Source organism: Neodiprion lecontei, chromosome 2, assembly GCF_021901455.1.
Source record: "Neodiprion lecontei isolate iyNeoLeco1 chromosome 2, iyNeoLeco1.1, whole genome shotgun sequence".
Taxonomy (NCBI): Eukaryota; Metazoa; Arthropoda; class Insecta; order Hymenoptera; family Diprionidae; genus Neodiprion; species Neodiprion lecontei.
The window spans coordinates 34,633,748-34,654,987 of record NC_060261.1 but is presented as its reverse complement, the minus strand read 5'-3'; the positions used below and the strand labels follow the sequence as shown (position 1 = coordinate 34,654,987).

At 36.5% G+C, this 21,240-nt stretch overlaps 4 protein-coding genes across 13 annotated transcripts; 3 read left to right on the top strand and 1 right to left on the bottom strand.

The window, feature by feature from the left end:
- Nucleotides 1-15: 15 nt before the first annotated feature.
- LOC107223908 (GDP-fucose protein O-fucosyltransferase 1) lies at nt 16-2,649 on the top strand. The gene is made up of 6 exons (XM_015663759.2): nt 16-394; nt 998-1,113; nt 1,203-1,326; nt 1,476-1,840; nt 1,938-2,174; nt 2,314-2,649. Exons 1-6 carry the CDS (start codon nt 286-288, stop codon nt 2,515-2,517), a joined length of 1,155 nt encoding a protein of 384 aa, XP_015519245.2. The 5' UTR covers nt 16-285; the 3' UTR covers nt 2,518-2,649.
- Nucleotides 2,650-2,791: 142 nt separating this feature from the next.
- LOC107223918 (carnitine O-acetyltransferase) lies at nt 2,792-16,296 on the bottom strand. 10 transcript variants are annotated; one of them, XM_046732535.1, is made up of 13 exons: nt 16,216-16,296; nt 6,213-6,309; nt 5,906-6,036; nt 5,705-5,834; nt 5,360-5,532; nt 5,128-5,281; nt 4,853-5,030; nt 4,540-4,727; nt 4,379-4,479; nt 4,133-4,255; nt 3,437-3,758; nt 3,217-3,354; nt 2,792-3,113 (listed from the first exon to the last, which is right to left on the bottom strand). In XM_046732535.1, exons 2-13 carry the CDS (start codon nt 6,255-6,257, stop codon nt 2,913-2,915), a joined length of 1,884 nt encoding a protein of 627 aa, XP_046588491.1. In that variant the 5' UTR covers nt 6,258-6,309; nt 16,216-16,296; the 3' UTR covers nt 2,792-2,912. The 10 variants fall into 10 exon arrangements, with proteins under 10 accessions (XP_046588491.1, XP_046588496.1, XP_046588492.1 ...); XM_046732540.1 differs by lacking the exon at nt 16,216-16,296 and adding an exon at nt 10,604-10,694; XM_046732536.1 differs by lacking the exon at nt 16,216-16,296 and adding an exon at nt 9,753-9,782.
- LOC124293100 (putative gustatory receptor 28b) lies at nt 8,256-10,110 on the top strand. The gene is made up of 5 exons (XM_046732548.1): nt 8,256-8,317; nt 9,299-9,312; nt 9,397-9,465; nt 9,544-9,633; nt 9,729-10,110. Exons 1-5 carry the CDS (start codon nt 8,296-8,298, stop codon nt 9,777-9,779), a joined length of 246 nt encoding a protein of 81 aa, XP_046588504.1. The 5' UTR covers nt 8,256-8,295; the 3' UTR covers nt 9,780-10,110.
- On the top strand, nt 11,875-21,015 carry LOC124293030 (putative gustatory receptor 28a). The gene is made up of 4 exons (XM_046731929.1): nt 11,875-12,852; nt 12,927-12,995; nt 20,698-20,787; nt 20,860-21,015. Exons 1-4 carry the CDS (start codon nt 11,875-11,877, stop codon nt 20,911-20,913), a joined length of 1,191 nt encoding a protein of 396 aa, XP_046587885.1. The 3' UTR covers nt 20,914-21,015.
- The last annotated feature ends 225 nt before the right edge of the window (nt 21,016-21,240 follow it).

Below are 21,240 nucleotides of genomic sequence, written 5' to 3'. Positions count from 1 at the left end.
ACAAGGAGAAAAATATGCTGCGGGTATGATAGTTTTGAATCTTAGGTATCGATCTGTTCTAGGTTAAAATTCATTGAATGTCTAAATAATTTCACAAGCTTGACAAACTCATGGTAAATTTTGATCAGCTTCTGCCGTTTGCGGCTTGAATCTTTACTTCCGCTATTACGGTTGCTATGGAAACCACCGCACGTCGGAAGACTGTTTACAGTTCCTTGAAGGATTGTTGTCAAGTTTGATAGTTTAAGTTACAGAGAGATCATTGTCGAAAAGTAACAATTAAAAATGTTCAAGTTCCTTCTTTTCATTATATTCTTTGAACAAGTTTATATGGGATACTGTAAATACGCAGAGATCGACGAGAATGGCTACATTCTTTACTGTCCTTGCATGGGTGAGAAATTTTTTAATTTTCAAATTACAATATTTGAGTCAGATAGTTTTCATTTAACTTTACTACCTTTCAATCACTTTCACTACTTCTCAGATCCACATTTTGAATATTTTTGGGAAAATTGGAAAGTGAATAGACTTTTTTCAACCCCTAATTTTAAGGTTAAGTTCATTTGATTGCAAGGCGATAGAATCTCAATTGACCTTATGATAAGCCGCTAAATATTTTTATATAATTTTTCATGAAGCCTTCGGCTACTTGATGACAAAAAGTACTAATCCTGTTTTTTCGTGCTCCTCACATAGGATCAGTAAATACTATGAAATAAATCATCATAGATTTACGAGACCAACTTGATTAAATAAAAATCACATACATTGGAAATTTTAGTTTTCTCACTATCAGACACATAACTTGATTAAGCAACGAATTCTTTATACTCTCATCTCCAAATAATTATGAATTAGAAGAAATCATGATTATTGGATTTCGATTGTTTACATTAAGAAAACGAATTTTCTGACTCCAACCCTACATAAATTGACTATTTCGTCAATGCTTATTACTTCATTAACATGGTTTTGTCACATGCAATATTTCCAGGTAGATTTGGTAACCAAGCAGATAACTTTTTGGGTGCATTGGGTTTTTCCATTGCCTTAAATCGCACATTAGTTGTGCCACCATGGGTTGAATATCGCACAGGGGAGACGAAATCGGTGAGTATTATACATGCAGGTTTAAAAACATGGCAGTATAAAAAAATCTCGATTTTATTTGTAATTTATTTACCTTCCTTGTTTTTTAGGTACAAGTACCATTTGACACCTATTTTAATGTATCTCAATTGGAAAGTTGCCACAGGGTGATTGTAATGGAAGAATTCATGAAGAAAATTGCACCTACTGTGTGGCCAGAGTCAAAAAGGATTTGTATGTATTCCAGATATTATTGTCGCAGTTTAATTTTTGCAGTAAAAGTTTACTTGAAAGAATCACATTCAATCTCTGGAGTATCTGGAATCATATTGTCGTAGAATTTCTTATTGATATATACTCTGATAGTCTGGTTCTTGTTCAAGCTTTTTGTTACTCTGTACGAGGAAGTACAGGGTCATGCAACGCGAAGGACGGCAACCCCTTTGGACCATTTTGGGACACATTTGACGTAGAGTTTGTTGGGTCAGAGTTTTATGGGCCACTGCATTATGACGTTCATCACAGTGACATGGTATATCAGTGGTCACGTAAATATCCGTCAAGTTATTGGCCGGTTTTAGCATTCACTGGAGCTCCTGCTAGCTTTCCTGTTCAAATGGAGAACAAAAAGCTGCAAAAGTGCGTCGGCTGGAATGATAAAATTGCAGATCAAGCTAAGTCATTTGTGAAGAACCACCTGCCAAGAGGAGCTTACGTTGGAATTCACTTACGGAATGGAGTTGATTGGGTAAATTCAATTCCGTTTTTTTTTATACCAAAGAACAAAGTTGATTCTCTACTTATGTGTATGTGAAATAACAAATGAATTGCGCTTTTACTGACAGGTGAGGGCCTGCGAATTCATTTCCAGTTCACCGAACTTGTTTGCTGCACCACAGTGTTTAGGGTATAGAAATGAACGAGGCAAAGCTACGTCTGCTATGTGTCTACCACCCTTTGAATTAATAATCAGACAATTAAAACGCATTATTCGTGCAAACAACGATGTTAAATCCATCTTTGTGGCATCAGATAGCAACCATTTGATACCGGAGCTCAGCAAAGCCCTAAAACGAATGGAAGTGAGTTTTAGTTTCTTTCTTCTATACTGTAATAAAAATAAGTAGTAATTTGATATTGATTGTTTTTATAACAAAAATTTTTGATTGCCCAATCACATTTGTATCTTCATAACTGCTAACTATTATTTTTCTGTTACAGATTACTGTACATAAACAAGAAGAACCTGCGTCTCCTCATTTGGACCTAGCAATTTTAGGTAGATCTAATTACTTCATCGGTAACTGTATTTCATCATTTTCTGCGTTTGTGGCCAGGGAGAGGGAAGTGCGTGGGTATCCTACTATTTTTTGGGGTTTCCCACCAGAAAGAACTGTTTCGTACGTTTCGCATGAGGAATTGTAAATATTAGTGATAAGTTATTTTTATTATAGCCCTACATAATAAATCCAACACAGACTGTCGGATCTCTGTCGGATCCGACACAGATCTGCTACAGTTTGTAGCGGATTGTAGCGGATCTGTTTCGGATCCGACAGAGGTCCGACAGTCTGTGTCGGATTTTTTATGTAGGGAGTATATACTTGAAAGTAATACTTGGAACAAGATAAGGCACATTGTACTTTCAAATTGTTTAACCGATCAAATTTCAGTTAAACCTCTTTTATGACAACGCTGATTTAGTATTATTTAGATTTATTTAAACTTAAACAATATATAAATTTATAAAATACGTTTCTTTGTAAAAAAAAAAGATGATTATGTCGTATATGATAGTTTTAATTGCCAATATTAGCGCTTCAACATTCAGTGGCTAGCTCTATCATATCGCAGAAAGATTGTTGTAGTGCTTCTGCAAATTTTTTAGTGCACGTTTCTTTACACGCGTTGAAAGAAGAGCAAGCCACTCGTATATCTTGAGGTCGCGGGTTGTAGCAGCATCCGTATCCGTCTGGTGTTACAGGTCCGTAACACATGAATGAAGCGGTCTTATACGGAACCTGGTAACGCCATTAATTGTATCAAAATTTTAACTCTCTGCTGTATGAATATTCCGTTAATCGAGAAGTGGTGAACAGAGAATGATTAGAAATGGACACTCACCTGGCTAGATGTTAGAGTGAAATGTGTGCTCCTCTTGTATCCAACGTCTGTAAAAATTTGTGGAAGGGTTGAGCCTTCTTTCGTTGCTATGGTTTTTAATCCAAATAAGTGCCGATCTACACCTTGACCCGTAGCAGCCTATGGAAGCCAAGTAGATGAATGTGTTAGTGTTTGTATGAACTACAGATCAACACCCAACTGCTGCTTAGTGAAAACTGACCTCCCCAGCTAATTTTTTGTGCGCATTTATAGCTTTCATCATTGCTTCTTTCTTTTGCAATTTTGAAGTATTACCGCTAATCACTGTTTGTGCAAATTGAACAGATTCTACAGAAGTGGATCTGATGCATTCGGTTCTTGAGTTACGGAATCTACGCAGTCCTGCAGATTCATAGTGGGCTGGAGGTTTTCCATGAATTCTATAATACGCGAGTTGCATCGCCATTTGTATAAAACTGTCCGGGCTCATTTTATTCTTCTTGATCATCTCGGTTCCAAAATTTTCGAAAGTAAAACACTCCATGTCAATGTCTTTTGAAATCCTGTTGATCGAAGACAGAATCTTCAGTTTTTCAGGAGCCACCGTTTACTTGAATAATTATTGTACAAGATATTTCAAATTCAGCTATGTAAAATAATTTTTTGCTATGAACTTATACAATGTAAAAAAAATTAGTTTGGATTCATATTTTTCGTGGGTCTAGAAAGCTAGAAATGATCGTTAAAAAAAGAAAAGAAATTTGGTTGAATTAGATTTTTTTTATGATTAATAATACTGACGTAATGTAAGGTAAGCATTCAGTCGTCGTCGTCGTAGTCGTCGACGGCCCATATCAGACCTCAACTTTTGAACTATAAATTTATTCTCAAATCCAAAAATAATATTTCATGTTGGGATTAATAATATTACACGTACTCTTCAACTGTAGATGTGGCTGCAGATATTGATTTTTCTATTCCTTCAGGAAGATAAAATTTCAAAAGCTGGGCCTTAGGAAATTCCTTGGGTTGGTCACATTTATCGTCCTTTTTGTTCGCTCTAAAACGAGGGAACAGTTAGTTATAGAAGTTATTGAAGGAAAAGACGACAAATAAAAGTAGAAACAAAAAACAAATTTTTGCATAAGCAGCAAACGATGAATACACAAATAAAAATTCTTACATATATTTTAATACGTGGTCGTGTAGAACTGCAATTGGAACACCCTCGCACGGACTATGTTCGTAAGTCATGCCGACGAATCCATCATATGATACTATGAACTGTTAAATAGGTCGAAAAAATAAATATCTGAATGCTAAAAATTACCTTACTCAACAAACCTGAACAGCTTTGTCATGCCAACGATTCCCAGCATTAGTCTCGCAGGTGACCCCCGTCAGGCTCTGCACTGCTCTAAAAGACTCATAATTCTTTTCTCTCGAGATATCTTTTCCCATTGCTTTGTCCAAGCAAAGTACAAACATTGCGTTTTCTATGTCTTCTAATATTTTTCGGTTACTCCCACAAGCTGTAATGAGAATAGACATTCATTCTCTTATTCGCTGCAAAACCGTGAAGACTTTAGCCAACTTTTAATTCGTATCGATTCTTGCATTTGCTTTCCTACTCTTGATAATGTAAACAAGAATTAACCCTCAAGTTTTTTGTAATCCTTCGCCCATGTATCTCTGTCGTTTCCTGTCAAGATTCCTATTGGTGTACCAGCAATAGCCGATCGCCCAGCTATATCCTTCAGCGATGCGGCAAGCTGACCTTCGGATAGAGCGGTTCGATTCTTGCCAGATTCGTCAAAAATATTTAGTTTAAAAATCTGTAATCAAAACACGAATTATTTTAGTGTATTGTATGACAAGAATGTAGAAGTAAAATGATCATTCAATTAATAGTAACTGTTGATGTAAACTAACATGATTGTTGTGTATCACAATAATATGATCTGAAGTATCCGTATGCAACTGACAGTCCAGAGGAATGTCAGGGCGTCGGTAAGTCCCAAGTATCATAGCATATGGTTGCATGTCAAGCGGATCCTTTCCTGCCATTTCTTGTTTCATTTTGCCACTGTAGAAAGGTAACATTATTTGATGATAAGAATATGTATATATTTAAATCATCTGCAGTATAATATAATACAAATACCTTTTTATCATAGAATCATATTCACAAACAGCGGCAATCAATTTTCCTCCAAAGATAAATACCTCGTCTGGGCAGGAAAATTTTTGCAAAGGACCAACAGTCCCTGGGCTAGAATGAACGATTAAAGGGATTCTGTATCCCAGGTATGCAGCATGCAGAAACCATTCATTCATCTGCAAAGGAAACGTAAGTAAATAAGAAAAAAATATTTAATGCATCAAGATATTGCGGTCGTACAATAGAAATTGCTTTTTTATAACATGTAATATTTTGGGTAAGAAATTAAATAAATATTATTGATAAAACAATGTTGAATGTAACTATGACCCACAATATACCCTTTACCCAGTTCTCTGTGCTTTCGTAACGCTCCAGTAACTTGCGATGTAACTCAGCGCCAACACCTTTCTCAAATTCCTTGACAATTTTTTCACTTTCGCAGTACTCCTTGTCGCATAATAGTGGCTCGAGAGATCTGAAAAGGACAACAACCTTGAATAAAACTAGACATTTGTGGAAGAAATAGATTTGATTTCAAGTACTAACTTTAAATAACGTTTGATAGTGTTTTTTAGTTCAGGAACAGGTTGCTTGGGTGGTATTTCCTTGTTTAATTTAATCGAGGTGATATTAGCGGCGTGTACTGATACTGGTATAAATTTTATCCTAGCACCGATCTGTAATTTGTAATAAATAATCATCAGAGTCTCTTACAATGTTATAAAAGGTTGGAAGGAAGGCAAAGGTAAGACAAAAAACATGAAGTGAAGATGTTGATTTTCGTTAAAACAGTGGTAATTGTTATCTTAATTCCATAGCAGTTGCGAAAAATGTAACGAATAGCAGTACTTGCCAAAAATCTGTTTAGTGAGGGAAGTGTCATTAGAGATCTCTGCATGATTGGTTGATTTTTATTTACGTTATCACGGTTTTTTCCCCCAGACAAGAGGCTGTAATTACAAAATAATTATTCCAATGGTAAGTGAGAATATCCGACAGATAAAAGTGACAAAGAATTTTATGACAATGAATTGGCTATCAGGTGGCAGACGATACGTGTACCTGTATTCTACAAAATCGTAATACGAAAGCATGAAGCGCTTTTCCAGAGGTTTTTCTACTAATGATACTCTCTGTGGGAAACGCTAGTCCCTGCTAATTTTGGTCGGTTCAAAGATCATCGGAGATAGTGAACGTAACACAAGTACAGTTCGATGCAGCTGATGCAGCTATAATTGCTTAATGAACGGTATGTCATGTAATGCATTTGGTGAACGTATTTGTGTAGTTAAGAAAATAGGCAGCGTACATTGAGTCCATGATCGCGCGACAATTATAGCAGAATAGTCGTGAAGTAAAATGTGCGTCTTTGTACATTACACGCGTGAAATTTGATTCATTTTTCAAGATTTTGCACGGTTTGAAATGACTAATTACGTTTCATGTATCCAAATGTTCTAACCTCGATTTCCCGCCCTTAGTTCCGCCTCTCGTCGTAATTGCTACGGATCGCGCTACCGTTCGACACTGTTTGAATTTAAGAAAATTTTTACCATTGTTGACCAGGCATTAAATTTTTCGTAAGTATCATTCCCTGACAATGATAAAAATTCTGTTGAGACGAGTGGTGTTTTAATTTCTCTGAGTATTGCAACTTTACTTACTATTAATGAGCTGAAAAGACCTTGATTAGAATCTTGGAAAGAAAAAGGCGTTGACAAAAAGGTGACCGATAATGAACGAGATAACGCCTTAGTAATGGCAAACTGTGTAACCCATCAGTAACCCAATTTGTTTGTTGTTAGGCGTAGAAGAATTACAAATTCAGATTCAATGTTATTGTAATAATTTGCGAAAATAAGTCTTGGTGTCCTGAACAAGATAAACAGTTGGGTGTGTCACGGTTGGAAAATACTTGATCGATTACTAAATAAAATCGAAAACTTTCTTGGGTACTACATTGATTGGACAATGTCTGAATGACTCGGAAAAAATTGAATAGATTTGTAAAATCCGGTTGAACAATAAAAGTTGGATGAATTTTTTGGACAGACCTTTGGGAATTAATGCTATTTAGTCGCCAAGTGCAGCCAACGTTGTGGTCAAACGTGCCTTCGCGTTAACAATATTTTGAATTAATGGAGCTTCATAAAATAACGATGGTCACATAGCAGTGAAGAAGTCGCTATTATTCATCAAAATGAAGTATCTCGATATCAGAAATAACATTTATCTCAGGTGTGGTCATTTAGTTATCGTGACTTTGATCTTTGTGGAACATAACGACGAAGGATGTAGACTTTACATTACGCATATGCGTATTTCAATAATTCGAAGTGTGGCCGTACATTCGTGTAGCTGTTAACATTAATTTGCTGAGTGCTTTTTTTCTTTTTGTAACTTTTTTTACAGTGCTTACAATCCATTGTTTTATAGTTGAGCAAAAACAAATGTATTTCACTCACAGGCTTTTGCACAATTGATATAACATTCAACATATGAATTCCCCGTACACTAGTTTCTTACTTTGTAATTCAGGCTGCCATGTATTGTTATATGTGCACATATCTGAGCTGACTTGTAATCATCTGTAACGCTCTGCACGCACTCCGAAGTTCAGCTATGATTTAATAAAGTTCGTTATTAGGTTTTCCAATCACGGTAATAAGCAAAAACGACTTTGATCTACGTATTTGTAACATGCAACTTGTACTGGTTCCGTCTCAGTTTTACACGTTTAGTTATTATGTGACAGGCATTTGATAAGAGAAGACAATCAACTTGCAAATTCACTAAAAATCATTCATTTCGATAAAAGTTTTTAATTATGATGAACTCTCGGTCCAAATGCTGTGATCATTATTGAGATATCTGCTTGAACCTAATTACTAAACCTCTCTGAAATCCTATAATTTATTATTAATCAACCGCCGTGAATGATGAAAGCGTCTCCATCGCGTAATAAAAAGTTTTTCTGGGTCGTAAAAATAATGATTCAATTTTTCAAAATCTTTGGGCTTGCCCCATTCTCAGTTCAGATGAAAACTCCGATTGAAAAACTTGGCTATCCCACTTGCCCATGGGCATTCGTGTTTTCGAAAACAGGCATGATTTATAATCTTTTAATCACAATTTCGTTTCCGATTATGGCTGCATTCGATGTGCCTGATTTAGTTTCCGTGAATTATGAAGACAAGTCTTGGATAAATCAGACCACTGATGTAGTGCAGGGCCTATTGACGAGTTGTTCAGCTTGGGTTGTCGTCACTGTTTGGCTCTTCCAGCAAAGAAATGCCTCAAGGATAATGAACAGACTTTTAGAAGTTGACGTTCGGCTTTCCGGTCTGAGTAAGCTGCGGCCAAATAATAAAAAGATGCTCGTATGCTTAGCTGTACATCTGATGATCACTCCTTTCCTTTGGATTACTATTTGGGTCATAGAACACAGAAAAACTCCGTTATTACCCAACGATTTGGTGAATTTGTGTTTCTTTTACACACCGAGTTTTGTTATTCACTGGTTTATCCTGGAATATTCTGTGGCCATGGGAATGGTGGCCAACGAACTTGGAAGAGTCAACGAGTGTTTGTCAAATTTAAGAGAGTTTTCGAATTATCTGTCCTCTTCGCCACTGCTTTTCAATAATCATTTAGAGGCATCAAGTTTGTCAAATTACGCGCAGCTAGTTGCGCTTCGATCATTCCATGGCATTCGTACAATGCTTTTTGAGATATCCAAAGACGTTGCAGACTTCTTTTCGTTTCCCATGTTACTCTGCATTGCTCATTCTTTTGTTACGATGGTTCATCAAGTTTATTACCTCTCTATTCCTGCCATTATTCCAAATCAACCCTTTTCGCTGTCTGAGACCATTTTCGGTACAATTTGGCTTTTCATAATCGTTTCTCCGATCATATCACTTTTCGTCAACGTTACAGAAACTGTCAAAAAGGTAGCGACTGGTTTGACTTTAATAATTGTCATTGAATGGTCGACGAACTGATCTGAAAAAACTTTTATATACGATATGCTGCAGGCCAAGCTAACCGGACAGATAGTTCACACGCTTTTAGTCACAGCGATGAGATCAGAAATAAAATCACAGGTAACATACTGTTGATTCGTTAGTTGTTAAGAATATTCGATCGTTGATAATAATCTTTAATACGAACTTCGCTTTTAGTTAGAACAGTTCTCACTTCAGCTACTGCATGAGGAATTCAATTTTACGGCTTATGGGTTTTTCACACTAGACTTCACTCTTTTACACACGGTAAATATATAAGTTTAAATATTTTCAAGTTTTATTTAGTACATAATAAAAGCTGTGATACGTAATATGTCGTACGAATAATATTTTCATTATAGATGATGGGAACTACGGCAAGCTACCTTTTTATTCTGATCCAATTCCGATAGCTGTCGTTCTACTCGCAAGAAGATCAACTACCGATCGATCCCAATTATTTCGATATCGACAGGCACGTGCAAGCGATTCAATCAATTCTAAGTCTTATGGCTAAAAATGAGTACAATCTCAGAGATTGCCGAGAAGCTAATTATAAGAACTCGGTAATTTGGATAGTGAACAAACACGAATTCGAACAGAAAGCCTTTATGCTAATTAACATCCAGCATACACAAGTTCACAGTGATTTCTCATTTGCTTTAATCAATCTTATCTACACATGCGAACATTATGGATTTTATGATCGCACTAAAGATGAAATATTCATGTCAGGTTAATTTTTGGTGCCTCAGCGTCTAACATACCGTATGTAAAGTTGCAAGAAAATGAATAAATATGTACCAGTTTTACACCATTTTTCAGTGATGCCGATGTTTTCTTCTTAAAGTAGCTGAGATGAATGAGAAGATTAAAATTGTCGTTTTCTTTACAAGTATCATCGCAAGTGTAAATGCTTGAATCATCTGTCGGCTCGCTTTATGAGTTTGATGTCCGTGTAGAATGAAGTCTCATTACTAAAACTACATCAACAGTTATGAAAGATGGACGATAGACACAACAACCAACGAGAACTCTACGTTTCATCGATTATTTAAAGTACATTATACGCGGCTATCGCAAATTCTCATCGCGACTCTGTCATCCATTTGTTAAGTGATTCATTTTTCTCGGCACTCTTCCGAATCACTCATCGAATTGATGAGACCTTCTCGTAATTACTGAGTTTCTTGAATGTTCCCGGAAAGAATCAAAATGTTTGAAAATACTAATTTACCTTATCGCTGAACTTATAAATGGGTATTTACTGCATGTTGATTCAGGCTTCAGTTCGATTCGTGATGAATTACTGCAGCTGTTGCGTCGCAAACCGTCGCTAGGTTAAAAGGATAATTTAGAACCACAAATCTGGTGTTTTACAACTTTCGCTAGGTCCTTCAGTTTCCCATCCTTTATGCTATTCTCAACCTTCCAAGTACCTAGCTGCATTTTTTCCCACCGCGTCTGCATCCTGCAAAGTTACGGGCCTTGTTTTGGTTTTCCTCTATATATCTTTTCCCGCAGTCTTGTCTCTCTCAAGTTCTTCTTCAATTTCAAAATGCAATTGTCCACGCACCCTTCAGTAGAGCAGACGTCTGCACTCTACCTGGTGTAACAATCAAACGGTTGAAACTTTATACATCAAATCTACCCATCACCCTTTATACTTGTTAAACATATTCGTTATTCCTTTTAATCGTAATTAATATTATTCAAACCCAATCACCCGTAACCCTTTAATTAGCGTTATAGGAGTTGACGTGACATCCGTTATACTAACTCACCATAAGGTACGCCTGAACAGTAGTTCGATGTACATACAAGCCATCAGTTGATTGACTATTTATGATGCGAGGTACGTAATTAGTATGATAAGTAAGGGAATATTCGAAGCTTTCCAATCATATTGAGGCAAGTAAACAAAACATGGATAAACTTCCGTTTAGAACATACCTCCGATCAATGCGAAATTTGGTATACTTATGTATTTTGATGCGCTGATCAAGAATATCATACTCAAAATACCCACAATTAGATTTTCAAGGTCAAATCAACTTGTGTGTGTGTGTGCGTGTGTGCGTGCGTGCGTGCGTGCGTGCGTGCGTGCGTTCGTGCGTGCGTGCGTGCGAGTGTGTGTGTGTGTTTGTTTCGGTTTGGGTTTGGGTTTGGGTTTGGGTTTTTCCTTATATTTATTTCAATAAATGTGAAAAACATTTAAAAAATCGATTTTTTGTCGATTTGACCTTGAAAATCGAATTTACGGGTGTTTTGAGTATGATATTCTTGATCAGCGCATCAAAATACATAAGTATACCAAATTTCAGATCGATCGGAGGTATGTTCTAAACGGAAGTACACCACAAAACGTTCAGTGCGCGAAAAAACTCCGATGAGCATTGACGATTTGTTTGCGATACGCGATAATTCATTGCTGCCGTATTTATGTTCGTGTGATATTAATACGCTATCATAGCGCACTCGCCATAGTGAAATACAAAGTTTGTGAAAATGGCCGCAAAGTATTCGGTCAAGTTTTTTTGGATCATCAAAGTGATGGTTTACGTTTTCAAAATTCTCGGACTTGCAACATTCTCTGTTGAAAACTTCGACAACTCCATTTGCACCTGGGCTGTGGATTCATCTAATTTAGGATTGGCCTATAATATTCTACTCTCGATTGCACTTTCAATTCTGACCGCAGTTTCATTTTGGAAGTCGGTTTCTATGAATTACGACAACAAATCTTCACTGACTGCAATACACGACGCGGTACTGGGACTTTCGGTATCCTGTACAGCTTGGGTTGTCATTGTTTCCTGGGCTTTTAAGCAGAGTAAAGCTGTAGACATTGCTAACAAAATGTTATTGCTCAACTTTTACGTGACATCGAAGAAGGAACGATCAAAGAAAAGGACGTTCGTAACGGTTTGTCTATACGTGACGATCAACGCTTGTTTCTGGATTTATGAGTACATCCAGGAAATTTTCCGACCCACAGTTCCTACCCTCGTTTTTATTTATTTCACCGTACCATATTTCATTGTTTCTTCGTTTATGGTAGAATATTGTATGGTCGTCAGATTGATAATCAAGGAGTTTGAAAAAGTGAACGAGATTCTATCGGATTACGACGATTTTCGGACCAACTTGTATCCCCGCACACAGTTTCTCAATTACAGTAATTTAGAAGCATTCTTTTCACCGAATAACAGTCAGCTGATTATGCTCCAATCGGTACACAAAATTCGTACGATGCTTTTTGAAATTTCCAGTGACATTTCGGACTTTTTTTCATTCCCGATTTTATTATGCATCGGCACTTCTTTTTACGCAATTCTGACCCACGTTTATTATCTCATTACTCCATTCGTTGCACCGAACGCGGTATTTTCGTTGCCCCTATTTCTTTCAACGGTATTATTGATTATCGTAATTGCGTACCCCATCGTGCTACTTGTTTACAACACTGAACAAGCCATGTATAAGGTGAGAAGGTTTCACTTCATTTTACCATCCAACAATCGACAAAGTCTTCTGACACGAATTGTGTTAAATTCTAGGCGAAACTTTCCAGTCGAGTAGTGCACGAGTTATTGTCCAAAACGACGAAACCGGAAATCAAATCAGAGGTAACGTGCCAGTAAACCAAATCGAATTGAGTACGGCAAAAACGGAATCTAAACGCTAATTAAAACAAATTGAAACCAATTCAAAAGAATTCGTACATACAAGTCTTTCCAATTCGCTTTAATTCGAGTTAATTCTATTTTTTGGACGTACTCAATTACATTCAATTCGTTTTGGTTCACAAGGTTCTACTTATCTTTTTGACTATGAGAATTACATTTTTTCACTACTCATTGTCAGCTTCTGGGAGTTGCAAGCTTTAATTAATCGTGTGGTTGGGTTACAGCTCGAACAGTTCTCTCTTCACTTGCTGCATGAAGAATTGTACTTCACGGCTTGTGGATTTTTTAAATTGGATTTCACACTTTTGCATACGGTGGGTATTCATATTAACGTTTCAGAGCAGATATAATCCGTAACCTTCAGTGTTACTTCTTTCATTGCAGATGCTGGCATCTATGGGAACCTATCTTGTGATTTTTATTCAATTTCAGTAGATGTTTTACTATTAATTGTAACATAATGTGCTTAAGTACCGATAGATACTGCTAATATGTAAATATGGTCAAACACGAGAGAAAGATAAACGATTATTACTGATATTTAGTGTTTCAATTCCATGCACGTTAATTCTCAAGTTTTTTATTTTTATTTTTTATTTTATTTTTATACAGCGTCCTTAAACATTGATAGCTTATTTACTAGATGTGTATCGATGGCCGGACAAAAATTACATTTAGTACCACATTTTAGCCAGTTCACTAAACTACTTGAGAAACTGCAATGATTTTAAAAGAAACCAAACATTCTCCGATGCGAAATACCTTTTTTCGAGGAGCTATGCTTTGATTGATGCTTCGAAAAATCAAGTAGTTTATGAAATGCTAGTGTCAATGCAATGCGAAGCGCACAGTGTGTACGTAACGCGGTGCCAGTATTTTAAATATACGAAGCAGTCATCGGCTTTTAAAAGATTATAAAATAAAACAAGAATGCATAATACAATAACTAAGGCAGTTAATTCGAAATGTTAGATTTACATAGGGTGTAAAACAATTTTTTGGAAGCTGCAAGTTTTGAAACTTTCGTCATGACGTCTATCGATGCGGCATTCCATAATGTATCGATCGAGAAGTGAAGTTGAAATTTTAGATTTGCTACAGAATTTTTTATACGAACGCATTGATCGAAGATTAGAGATCGATTGAAAAGAATTAATTATTTTACCACCTCTTAACATATGATTTAATTTTCTATTGCCGGATAGCCATTATTTCTCAAGTCTGGAGAGATACAGAAAAATATAGTACAAAATAATGGACGACGAATATTTTTAGCCCTCATCGATAACAAAGTTTTCATTGCAGCAAGAGATATGTAGTTGCGAAGAATAATCAAAATTGAAAAAAGTGATAGCAGAGATGATTTTATTTTAATATCAACGTATGAAGAAAGAGGTTGAATTGAGGCGTGTCGAAAGAAAGCACATCTATCGAATTGCAAAGTGACGAATACGCTGCAATGTCAAATAGTCCTGGTTAATAAATATGTGTGATCATTTTCAAAATTCCGATATATCTTTGACTGCGATGCAAAGTTCATTTTGCAGAAGGCCTTAAAATGTTTGTGGTATACTCCGTCGTATAAATGATATTCGCGAAGATAAGAATGTGACGGTACCTGAAATTAAAGTGAAAGTTAGTTTGTGAATTATTAATATCCCTAAATAAAATCGGAATATAGGACACGTTCATACATTAATTTTGAACGCAGCTGTGTCGCCATCAATGCCGTGGGTACACGAAGAAGGGTGTTTTACGTTATCTGGGTTCTCGACGTTCGTCTATTATTCGTCGTATAATAGACGGCAGTATTTGTGTAAATTTTTCTATTCGAATCATACACAACTCATCGGTATAATAAGAACGTTCGGTCCAATAAGGTACCTCAAAGGGAGCGTTACAAAAGTTTTGTGAGGATTGATTATTGCCGTAGATAAATTAATTAAATATTCGCGTGAAATCGACGTATCGCTGCGATTACTGATCTTTTCCTTATTTGCGCAACATTTACAGCGGTGATGATGCCAACTGCGAAAATGACCGCCAAGCGTCCGGAAAAATTTCTCCAGTTAACGAAAATCATCCTTCATGGTTTCAAGGTTTTCGGTCTCGCCCCATTTTGCGTTCAAGCTAAAAACTTGTTTGCAAACTTTGGCAAGCCTGTGTGTATCTGGGCCTTCAGTTTCTCCAAAATCGGACTGGTTTATAATCTCCTACTGGCAATTTTGATTCCAATTGCATATGTGCTGTTAGTTCCAAAGTTTGTGGCTATAGATTATGAACACAAAACTAAACAGAGTTCATTCTGTGACGTCGCGTGGAGCATCGTCGCGATTTCAACAGTTTGGGTTGTTATTGTTTCCTGGACTTTTAAGCAGAACAATGCTGTAATTATTATGAACAGACTTATCGATGTTGACTTTAGACTTTCTCTAACGAATGGACCAAATATCAGAGGTAGATTGACGCTGTCTGTTGTATACGAGACAATCAATATTTTTCTGTGCATTGTTTTCATTGTGAGAGAATATAGAGACAACCTAACGTATTTCGTATTTACAGTCCCACCATCTGTATTAATTTCACTCTTTATTACCGAATATTTCTTTATTGTCGGACTTCTAGAGGCGGAATTTTACCGAGTTAACAATATGCTATTAAAGTGCAAGGATTTTCACTACCTTTCATCCGCCATACCTTTTCTCAGCAGCGGATCAGAGATATCGGATTTGTCAAATCACAATCCGTTGTCAGCTCTTCGATCACTTCGCAGGATTCGTACGATGCTTTTTGAAATTACTAACGACGTTGCGAATTTCTTTTCGTTTCCAATCTTAATGTGCGTCTGTTATTGCTTCGTCACTCTCGTTTACTGCGCTTATTGGATAATTATTGGCCCTTTTGGCTCAAATAAAGCGTTTTCGCTGGATTTTGCTCTTCGGGAGCTTTTTATACTCATCATTTTATATCCCGTCACTCTTCTTGTGAACAAAGTTACAAAAACTATAGAAGAGGTATTTGATTTTCTTTTATTATTACTAACAACAAAGGTTGCAAATTAACTTTCGTTGTGCCAAAATCTATGCAATACTGCAGGCAAGGCGAACTGGTCTTAATCTACCGAAGCTTCACACCAACTAATTATGATTTGCCTACATACTTAAGTGGTGAGACGAACTTCTCCGGTGTAGGTACCGTTCGGTTCAGACCCCGAGTCGCGACTGACTTCGCTCGCTTCCTTGCTCGGCGCGCGTACTCGCCTCCGCGCATGCGCAGTACAGACGATCGAAATAAGCTGCTCTCCGGCGCGAGTACGGTACCAAGAAAACCAGAGACCGGAGTTTTTTTTTTTTTGTTTCTAATTCTCACTCATGTGATTCAATGAAAGGAAGAATTACACTGATCGCGAGTTAGATAGTTTAACGTTGAAGCGTACACGGCAAATGAATGACGTGTTCGAATCAAGGGAAAAGGCTATATGGCAAATAAATAATGAATTTTATTTCAGAACGTAAATTAAAAATTGCTGATCGATGTCCGGTTAGCGACAATGATAATAATAACACTGCACTCCTAGGTCATTCAACGTAAAAACAAATATCCGTAAACTAGGATATTCAAAATAATTGTATAAGTATAGTTCTCATGATATTGTACAACTTTTCTGTCAAATAAATCGTAACACTGCTATCACATGCTGTAAGGATTATTCAGTTCAGTATTATACTGCTGATATAACTCCATAATGAATGTTTAATCAAACGGAGTGTAAACAACTCCCGTCCAGGATATCGAAATACTAATTCGGGATTAGGGAAGAGAGACGGAGAGCCGAATCTCTCGATCCTCGATAACTCTAAACTTGCTAGAATTACCTCGATCATGATGATTATACCTTGAATTTTTTGGGATTTTTTTTTAGTATATCTGTACTGCTTATGATTGTCGAAAACCATCATGTCTTATGTCCTAATTTTAAAATCTGAATAAATTCTCAAAAATCTTGTGTCAGATATGAAATATTTTAACGCAGGTGGGGCCGGCGATCGGTTCTCCTCTTTTTTTTGCCTTTTAAAGAAAAAAGATTTGATAAAAATTATAACAAAGAGTCGGTTTATTATGTGCAATCAAAGTAGTTGGAACAATCGTATAAAATTTTTTGAACAACATTGAGGGTCCAATCTTGGTTAGTCGATGTGAAATGCCCGATATGCTATCCAACAATTGTCTGTCTGCCTCGTCTGATAACAATGCTTTATCAAACAAAAGGTATCGTCAAACTCGAATATTGCTGTGAAATTTACATCATGCGATTGTGGATTGTTTCTAGATGTGAGATACGCTATTCGAAAAAATATGTAGCAGTTCATTTCGCTCCGTGAAAGTCACCAGCATGAGAAGTTCAAAACTTGACATCGACGTATTTTTTAGACATATGTCCGAGGTCCCGCGTTGTACACAATTACGTTTGCTGTATTGATGTGAATTTCACAGTGATACTACATTTTGACGGTACCTTTCATGTGATAAGCCATTATTCTCAAACTGGTTAGGCAGACAATTGTTGGACAGCATATCGGGCATTCGACGTCAACGCAACCAACGGTGGATCCTCGCCAATTTTCATTCTCTTAAAAAATGTTATACGTTTGTCCGAACTACAAAACAGTATCTTGAAAAAAAGCGATCGCCGGCACACTCTGGGTCTAAGCTTGAAAGTTTTTATATCTGACGCAGGATTTTTAAAAAATCAATCGGATTTCAAAATCATGCCATGAAACATTTTGGTTTTCGAAAATCATAAGTGGTACGGGTATACTTAAACGAAAGAAACTGGAATTAATAAATAAATTTTTTTCAACATAACCATTAATTCCGAAGGTCCGACGTTGGCCGAACTTGCGCGGAATGCCACTTATACGAGTATATGTATATGTACGGTGGTAAAAACATTATACTGCTATCTCGCAATCAGTGTCAATGATGACTAACGAAAGAAATATTTTTATCCGCAATATAGGTATTGTACGGTAAACAATATTTTACAGCGAAAATTATGTTGCTTTTTTCGTAAAATATGCATCAAAGATGGTAAGATCGATTTAAAAATTTGTACGTATCTCAAGTTTCATTAGGAACAAACGATCGTACAGATGTTGCGATATCTCGGTTTGTTAGTTAGATAAAAAATTAATAAGGCCCGAGAAGAATTGTTTTGTTCCAAATTTTTTGATGAATTCTACGCAAAAAATTCCTATTAGAATCAAATTTTCAACTATGTTGAGGAATGAAGGTCGGAGATCCCCTTGATCATACCGATCATTGCTTATTTCAAACATTCAGAGGGCATCGTCAGTTGTAAAAATGCCCGTCAAGCGTTCAGAGAAACATATTATACGGGGGTAATTTCATTGTTTCAGGCCTGAGTTGCAGTGCTCTTGATGTAATACCATGAAGAATGGATTTTCAAATGATCAATTTTCGGATTTTCCCACATTCGTATAGCAAAAAACGTCGAGTTTGACTTGCGACCAACTGAACAAATAATTTGCTTATGAAGTAATAAAGGAAAAAAGTACAATAAAACAACTTGCATATTCGTATTTTCCCTGCGCAAAAACGTAAGAAACCACCGGTGTTATTGGGCGGACCCAAAAACTTATACAGAATACAAAAACGAAAAGTGTTAATTCTACCGCTTTTCTCGAATCTATGTTTTTCAAAATAGCAGGTATTAAATTCCAAAATCTCTTCAACTGATTGACGTAAAATTTAAACAGATGATTGATTGTAACATTTCCTATTATATATAACATCAAACAGTCATCACTTATAAGTATTTTGATTATTTTCAAAATTCCGATATATCTTTGACTGCGATGCAAAGTTCATTTTGGAGAAGGCCTTAAAATATTTGTGGTATACTCCGTCGTATAAATGATATTCGCGAAGATAAGAATGTGACGGTACCTGAAATTAAAGTGAAAGTTAGTTAGTGAATTATTAATATCCCTAAATAAAATCGGAACATAGGACACGTTCATACATTAATTTTGAACGCAGCTATGCCGCCATAAATGCCGTGGGTACACGAAGAAGGGTGTTTTACGTTATCTGGATTGCCTCGACGTTCGTCTATTATTCGTCGTATAATAGACGGCAGTATTTGTGGGAAAATTTTTCTATTCGAAGCACACACAACTCATCGGTATAATAAGAACGTTCGGTCCAATAAGGTACCTCAAAGGGAGCGTTACAAAAGTTTCGTGAGGATTGATTATTGCCGTAGATAAATTAATTAAATATTCGCGTGAAATCGACGTATCGCTGCGATTACTGATCTTTTCCTTATTTGCGCAACATTTACAGCGGTGATGATGCCAACTGCGAAAATGACCGCCAAGCGTCCGGAAAAATTTCTCCAGTTAACGAAAATCATCCTTCATGGTTTCAAGATTTTCGGTCTCGCCCCATTTTCCGTTCAAGCTAAAAACTTGTTTGCAAACTTTGGCAAGCCTGTGTGCATCTGGGCCTTCAGTTTCTCCAAAATCGGACTGGTTTATAATCTCCTACTGGCAATTTTGATTCCAATTGCATATGTGCTGTTAGTTCCAAAGTATTTGGTTGCGGATTATGAAGAAAAATTTCAGCTGAGATTATCCTGTGACATCGCGTGGAGCATCGTCACGATTTCAACAGTTTGGGTTGTTATTGTTTCCTGGACTTTTAAGCAGAACAATGCTGTAATTATTATGAATAGACTTATCGATACCGATTTTAGACTTTCTCTGAAGAAAGGGCCAAATATTACAGGTAGATTGACGCTATCTGTTGTACACGGGGTGATGAACGTTTCTTTGTGCATTGCTTTCAGTGTGGTAGAATATAAATACGACCTAGTGTATTTCGTAGTCACGATCCTACCATGTATGTTTATTTCATGCTTTATTACCGAATATTTCTTGATTGTCGGACTTCTAGAGGCGGAATTTTACCGAGTTAACAATATGCTATTAAATAGCAAGGATTTTCACTACCTTTCATCCGCCATACCTTTTCTCAGCAGCGAATCAGAGATATCGGATTTGTCAACTCACAATCAGTTGTCAGCTCTTCGATCACTTCTCAGCATTCGTACATCGATTTTTGAAATTACTAACGACGTTGCGAATTTTTTTTCATTTCCGATCTTAATGTGCATCTGTCATACCTTCGTCACGCTCGTTTACTGGGTTTATTGGATAATAATTATCTTTCTTAGCTCAGATTTACCGTTTTTGGTGGCTCGTGTTGCTAAAGAGATATTTTTAACATTTGTCATTGCTTATCCCGTCATTCTTCTTGTGTACAACGTTCCAAAAACTGTAAACGAGGTAATTGATTTTCTTTCAATAATACTAACAGCAGCGGTTGCAAATCAACTCTCGTTGTGACAAAATTCATGCGATACCGCAGGCAAAGCGAACTGGTCTGGTAATTCACAAGCTGATGGACGCAACAGCGATACCGGTAATCAAGGCAGAGGTAACGCGGACTATTTCTTTCCGCAATTACAGATTTATGAATGCTGTTTTATTATTTTTTATTCATCAGTGGTATGCAGATATTTATTCAAAAAGTTAATCCGACGTTTCCTTTTCAGCTCACCGAATTCTCTCTCCGGATACTACACGAAGAATTGAATTTCACAGCGTATGGTTTCTTTCGGTTGGACTTTACGCTCTTACATTCGGTGAGTGTAATATTTTACAATAATTATTTTGATTATCTGCTCTTATTTTTCATTGATCTTGCTTGATTGCAGATGTTAGCAGCGTTGGTAACCTACCTTGTTATTCTGGTCCAGTACTCTGGGTAGCTGCATAACTGTTATAGCAGTGCAACGACCGCTGAGATTTCGATTATAAATCTGTTTGGTCAATCGGCACTCCACACCAACTATTTATGATTAGTCTGCGTATGAGCAGTAATCAGATCCTTTGCAGTAGACTTTGAAGTCACCAAGTTGCAAACGCAATTGAGTAATTATGTAACGAGCTTGTACTAATTGATCTTGATACAATTGTTATGTCCAATGTGAGATATAGGTATACGATTTCCATAATTTTAAGTGCTTCAATTCCAAATGAGTCAATTTGTAAATTTTTGTAGATAAATCGTTTATAAACAGTGATTATTATTCATG

What these genes read in the sequence shown, in the direction of transcription:
- LOC107223918 (XM_046732531.1), bottom strand. Translation starts at nt 6,736, where the DNA reads ATGTACAAAGACGCACATTTTACTTCACGACTATTCTGCTATAATTGT. An exon ending in GGATTACAAAAAACTTGAGG is followed by an intron (nt 4,728 to 4,852) that starts GTTAATTCTTGT and finishes TTCTCATTACAG; the next exon opens with CTTGTGGGAGTAACCGAAAA. An exon ending in GGCATGACAAAGCTGTTCAG is followed by an intron (nt 4,480 to 4,539) that starts GTTTGTTGAGTA and finishes CCTATTTAACAG; the next exon opens with TTCATAGTATCATATGATGG.
- LOC124293030 (XM_046731929.1), top strand. Translation starts at nt 11,875, where the DNA reads ATGGCCGCAAAGTATTCGGTCAAGTTTTTTTGGATCATCAAAGTGATG. An exon ending in AACCGGAAATCAAATCAGAG is followed by an intron (nt 12,996 to 20,697) that starts GTAACGTGCCAG and finishes TTTCCTTTTCAG; the next exon opens with CTCACCGAATTCTCTCTCCG. An exon ending in ACTTTACGCTCTTACATTCG is followed by an intron (nt 20,788 to 20,859) that starts GTGAGTGTAATA and finishes GCTTGATTGCAG; the next exon opens with ATGTTAGCAGCGTTGGTAAC.
- LOC107223908 (XM_015663759.2), top strand. Translation starts at nt 286, where the DNA reads ATGTTCAAGTTCCTTCTTTTCATTATATTCTTTGAACAAGTTTATATG. An exon ending in TCTTTACTGTCCTTGCATGG is followed by an intron (nt 395 to 997) that starts GTGAGAAATTTT and finishes CAATATTTCCAG; the next exon opens with GTAGATTTGGTAACCAAGCA. An exon ending in AAGCCCTAAAACGAATGGAA is followed by an intron (nt 2,175 to 2,313) that starts GTGAGTTTTAGT and finishes TTTCTGTTACAG; the next exon opens with ATTACTGTACATAAACAAGA.
- LOC124293100 (XM_046732548.1), top strand. Translation starts at nt 8,296, where the DNA reads ATGATGAAAGCGTCTCCATCGC. An exon ending in GATCAGAAATAAAATCACAG is followed by an intron (nt 9,466 to 9,543) that starts GTAACATACTGT and finishes CTTCGCTTTTAG; the next exon opens with TTAGAACAGTTCTCACTTCA. An exon ending in ACTTCACTCTTTTACACACG is followed by an intron (nt 9,634 to 9,728) that starts GTAAATATATAA and finishes TTTTCATTATAG; the next exon opens with ATGATGGGAACTACGGCAAG.